The following is a 4,851-nucleotide window of genomic DNA, read 5'->3' as shown; positions in this document are numbered from 1 at the left end:
AACGAGACAATGCAACAAACGGACATTGATTCAGAGGAAGATGACATACCTGACAAGATTATCAAAGAAGTTGAGAACTTTGAGGACAGGCCTAAGTCCAACCTGGACAAGACCGAAATTGTCAACCTAGGAGATGCAGAAAACGTCAAGGAAACACAAATCAACATTCACCTATCGCCATCAGAAAAGAAAGAATACATGGAATTTCTAAAGGAGTACGAGGACATATTCGCCTGGTCATATGATGACATGACTGGTCTGAGTACGTCTATTGTGTCTCACAAATTGCCAACCGATCCAATGTGTCCACCGGTAAAGCAAAATCTCATAAAGTTCAAGCGTGATATGAGTTTGAAAATCAAGGAAGAAATCACCAAGCAGGTCAAAGCTAAGGTCCTCAGGGTAGTAGAATACCCGACATGGTTAGCCAATATTGTGCCAGTACCAAAGAAGGACAAGAAGGTCAGAGTCTGTGTCGACTAACGGGATCTCAACCGGGCCAGTCCGAAAGATGACTTCTCTTTGCCAAATATACATATCCTGATTGACAATTGCGCCAAGCATGAGCTGTAGTCGTTTGTAGATTGCTTCGCTGGTTATCATCAGATCTGGTTGGATGAAGAAGATGTGAGAAAACGACTTTCATTACGCCGTGGGGAATGTACTATTACAAGATGATGTCGTTCGGCCTGAAGAATGCAGGGGCCACCTACATGAGGGCCATGACTACCATTTTCCATGATATGATACACAAGGAGATAGAGGTATATGTGGACGATGTTATTATCAAATCCAAGAAGTCCACTAACCACATGGAAGATCTGAGGAAATTCTTCAATAGACTATGGAGGTATAACCTGAAACTGAACCCCACAAAGTGCGCATTTGGGGTTCCTACTAGGAAATTACTTGGGTTCATTGTGAGCCGCTGAGGAATAGAACTGGATCCATCGAAAGTCAAAACCATTCAAGAACTACCACTGCCAAAGAACAAGAAGGATGTGATGAGTTTCTTGGGGAGGCTTAACTACATCAGCTGATTCATAGCACAGTCTACAGTTATCTGTGAGCCAATCTTTAAGATGTTGAAGAAGGACGCCACTACCAAATGGACTGATGACTGCCAAAAGGCCTTCGGTAGAATTAAGGAATACATGTCAACACCACCAGTATTAGTCCCGCCTGAGCCAGGTAGACCCTTATTACTCTACCTTATAGTGTTGGATAGAGCTTTCGGCTGCGTTCTGGGGCAGCATGATGAAACGGGGAGGAAGGAAGTAGTCATTTATTATCTCAGTAAGAAGTTCACCCTGTACGAGTCCCGGTATTCTCTATTATAATGCACCTATTGTGCTTCGACTTGGGTAGCTCAGAAGCTGAGACATTACTTCTGTGCCTATACTACATATCTCATATCGAGAATGGATCCCTTGAAGTACATCTTTTAGAAGTCCATGCCCACCGACAAGCTAGCCAAGTGGGAAATCCTATTAAGCGAGTTCGACATTGTTTACGTAACTCAGAAAGTAGTCAAGGGAGAGGCACTGGCAGACCACCTTGCTAAAAACCCTGTAGATGGAGGATACGAACCCCTGAAAACATATTTTCCTGATGAAGAGGTATCATTCATAGGAGAAGACACTGCAGAATCCTATGACGGTTGGAGAATGTTATTAGATGGAGCGGCAAACTTCGAAGGAGTTGGCATCGGAGCAGTCCTAATATCAAAAACCGATCAGCATTATCCGGTGTCTGCCAAACTCAGGTTCCCCTGCACCAACAATATGGCCGAATATGAAGCATGCGTCTTAGGACTCAAAATGACCATTGACATGAACGTTCAAGAGATACTAGTAATTGGATATTCAGACTTGCTTCTACATCAGGTACAAGGAGAATGGATGACCAAGAACTCCAAGATACTCCCATATCTACATCATGTACAGGAATTGAGGAAAAGGTTCACGAAGACGGATTTCCAACATGTCCCCAGAATCCAGAATGAGTTCGTCGATGCATTGGCTACCCTATCATCTATGATACAGCATCAAGACAAGAATTTCATTGATCCCATTTCGGTGAAAATCTATAATCAGCCAGCTTACTGTGCCCATGTCGAGGAGGAAGCAGATGGAAAGCCTTGGTTTCATGATATCAAGGAATATTTGACAAAGGGAGAATACCCGGAGCTTGCTAATCCTTTTCAGAAACGCACACTTCGGAGATTGTCCAACAACTTCTTTCACAGTGGAGGAATCTTGTATAGGAGGACTCCCGATTTAGGATTATTGAGATGTGTCGACACAAAAGAAGCATCCAGGCTACTAAAAGAGATCCATGCTGGGACCTACGGTCCACATATGAACGGTTTTGTCTTAGCAAAGAAGATACTCCAGGCTGGTTACTTTTGATGACTATGGAAACAAACTGCATCCAGTATGTCCAGAAATGCCATCACTGTCAGACTCATGCAGACATGATAAAGGTACCTCCAAGCAAGCTCAACACAATAAGCTCACCATGGTCGTTCCCCGCCTGAGGAATGGATGTTATTGGACCAATCGAGCTTGCCGCTTCCAACGGACACAGGTTTATCTTGGTAGCCAGAGACTATTTCACCAAATGGGTCGAAATAGCATCTTACAAAGCAGTAACTAAGAAAGTCGTGACAGTCTTTGTCCGCGACCTCATTGTTTGTCGATTCGGGATTCCAGAGTCAATCATTACTGATAATGGCTCCAACCTCAATAGTGACTTGATGAAAGCTATGTGTGAAACTTTGAAAATCAGACACAAGAATTCCACAGCCTATAGGCCTCAAATGAATGGAGCTGTAGAAGCCGCCAACAAGAATATCAAGAAGATACTGAGGAAATGATAAAGAATCACAAACAGTGGCACGAGAAGTTATCATTTGCTATATTAGGGTATCGCACCACAGTCCACACATCAACTGAGGCAACCCCCTATATGCTGGTTTACGGTACAGAGGCTGTCATTCCCGCTGAGGTGGAAATTCCATCCCTAATGATCATACAAGAAGATGAGCTTGACGATGCAGAGTGGGTAAAAAGTCATTTTGAGCAACTAGTCCTTATAGATGGAAAGAGAATGAATGCAGTCTGCCATGGTCAACTCTATCAGAAAAGAATGTCCAGAGCCTTCAACAAAAGAGTCAAGCCAAGACAGTTCACACCGGGATAGTTGGTGTTGAAGGAAATTTTTCCGCATCAAGATGAAGCCAAAGGGAAATTCTCTCTCAACTGGCAGGGTCCATACATGGTTCACCAGGTTTTGACAGGAGGAGCCCTCATACTTGCAGAAATGGAAGGAGAAGTCTGGCCAAAGCCGATCAATTCAGATGCAGTCAAGCGTTACTGTGTGTAATCTTTATGATTTCCTTATATGATGTAAATTGAACTATACCTGACCTGATTCCCGTTTAAGAGGGGATACGTAGGCAGCCCTATGGGTTCGGTCAGAATTCAATAAAAATTTAATTCCCTCCCCCCCTCCGCAATTGGAAATTGGGGCAGAATTTTGAGGAGGACCCTCAAAATTCCAAAGTAATTTCAGCCAATCACCGCACGATCAATAGTTAGAAACGTCGACCCATCAAACTGGGGCAGAATTTTGAGGAGAACCCTCAAAATTTCGTAGCAGGAGAGGTTGCAATGTCCCGAACCACGTCACAGTTGTCGGTTCATCTAAAAGTTATTTTTAATTATACCTTTATGTCATACTTTTACAAAATCATGCATGTTCATTATTGAAACTGCTTTGCTTAGCAACGCTACCCCAATGATACAGACGATATCGCCAGATCAAAGATGAATGAGTCAAGCAAAAGCCAGCGGGGATACGAACTAACCTTCCCCCTTACAAAACTAACAATTTTTCTTTGGATGCAGGCACTAGGGTTGCGAAATCATTAAACATGTTATACGCCCATGGAACAAACATTATTCAAGAATACGACTCTCCCAACCGTTACACTTGCCAACATTTTCCATCAACACACACAAGAAATTCTCCGTAGTCACAATGCTCTGAGTAGTCACAATGTCGCAATCTGCTATCAGCTAAGAAAACTCTACTGTCATTTGTTACTTTATTTTTTGCATTAGGCTACTATTCTGCCTTCCAATCTGCATAAGGCTACCATTCTGCCTTCCGAGACTAAACGCTGTCTTCATCTGCATCTGCATTGCATAAGGTTATCATTCTGCCTTCTGAGACTAAACGCTGTCTCCATCTACATTTGCATTGCATAAGGCTACCATTCTGCCTTCCAATTTGCATAAGGCTACCATTCTGCCTTCCGAGACTAAACGTTGTCTCCATCTGCATTCTCGCATAAGGCTACCATTCTGCCTTCCGAGGTTAAGCTCTACCTCCATCTGCATTCGCTTTTTTGCATAAGGCTATCATTCTGCCTTCCGAGGATAAGCTCTGCCTCCCATTCTCTTCAAAACTAAGCGCTATCTCAAGCACCATTTACCTCGCTTTTCTTACGGGCTAAGCTCTACCCTTCAATTCGCAAGACTAAGCTCTGTCTTGTCCGCATCATGCTACTGTATCTTTCATGGGATGAAATATTGCCAACTGATCCAAAGGTTTCATCGTTCGGAGGCCCCATCTTCATAGCCCGAGAACACCATGCCATGGCCTGAGGATCTCTCTCAATCTTTTGCACGTCATTATTCAAAGGTGTCATGGTTCGGAGGCACCATCCTCATATCCCGAGAACTTCATTTCATGGCCTGTGAATCCTTTATCATACACTTCATGGCCCAGGACATCATGGTCTAAGGACTTCATCCTCATCGTCCGAAGACAGCATTCATGGTC

At 43.5% G+C, this 4,851-nt stretch overlaps 1 protein-coding gene across 1 annotated transcript; it reads left to right on the top strand.

The window, feature by feature from the left end:
* Positions 1-1,454: 1,454 nt before the first annotated feature.
* LOC138887629 (uncharacterized) lies at positions 1,455-2,411 on the top strand. The gene is made up of 2 exons (XM_070169396.1): positions 1,455-2,143; positions 2,267-2,411. The coding sequence occupies exons 1-2, from the start codon at positions 1,455-1,457 to the stop codon at positions 2,409-2,411; spliced, it is 834 nt and encodes a 277-aa protein (XP_070025497.1).
* The last annotated feature ends 2,440 nt before the right edge of the window (positions 2,412-4,851 follow it).

This window comes from Nicotiana sylvestris, chromosome 3, assembly GCF_000393655.2.
Source record: "Nicotiana sylvestris chromosome 3, ASM39365v2, whole genome shotgun sequence".
In the NCBI taxonomy this organism is placed as follows: Eukaryota; Viridiplantae; Streptophyta; class Magnoliopsida; order Solanales; family Solanaceae; genus Nicotiana; species Nicotiana sylvestris.
This window is presented reverse-complemented; position numbering and strand designations above follow the sequence as displayed.

Bases quoted from the DNA above. Each gene is read 5' to 3' on its own strand.
- LOC138887629 (XM_070169396.1), top strand. From the start codon at position 1,455: ATGCCCACCGACAAGCTAGCCAAGTGGGAAATCCTATTAAGCGAGTTC. The intron at 2,144-2,266 runs GTTTCATGATAT...AATCTTGTATAG, and splicing joins GAAGCAGATGGAAAGCCTTG to GAGGACTCCCGATTTAGGAT.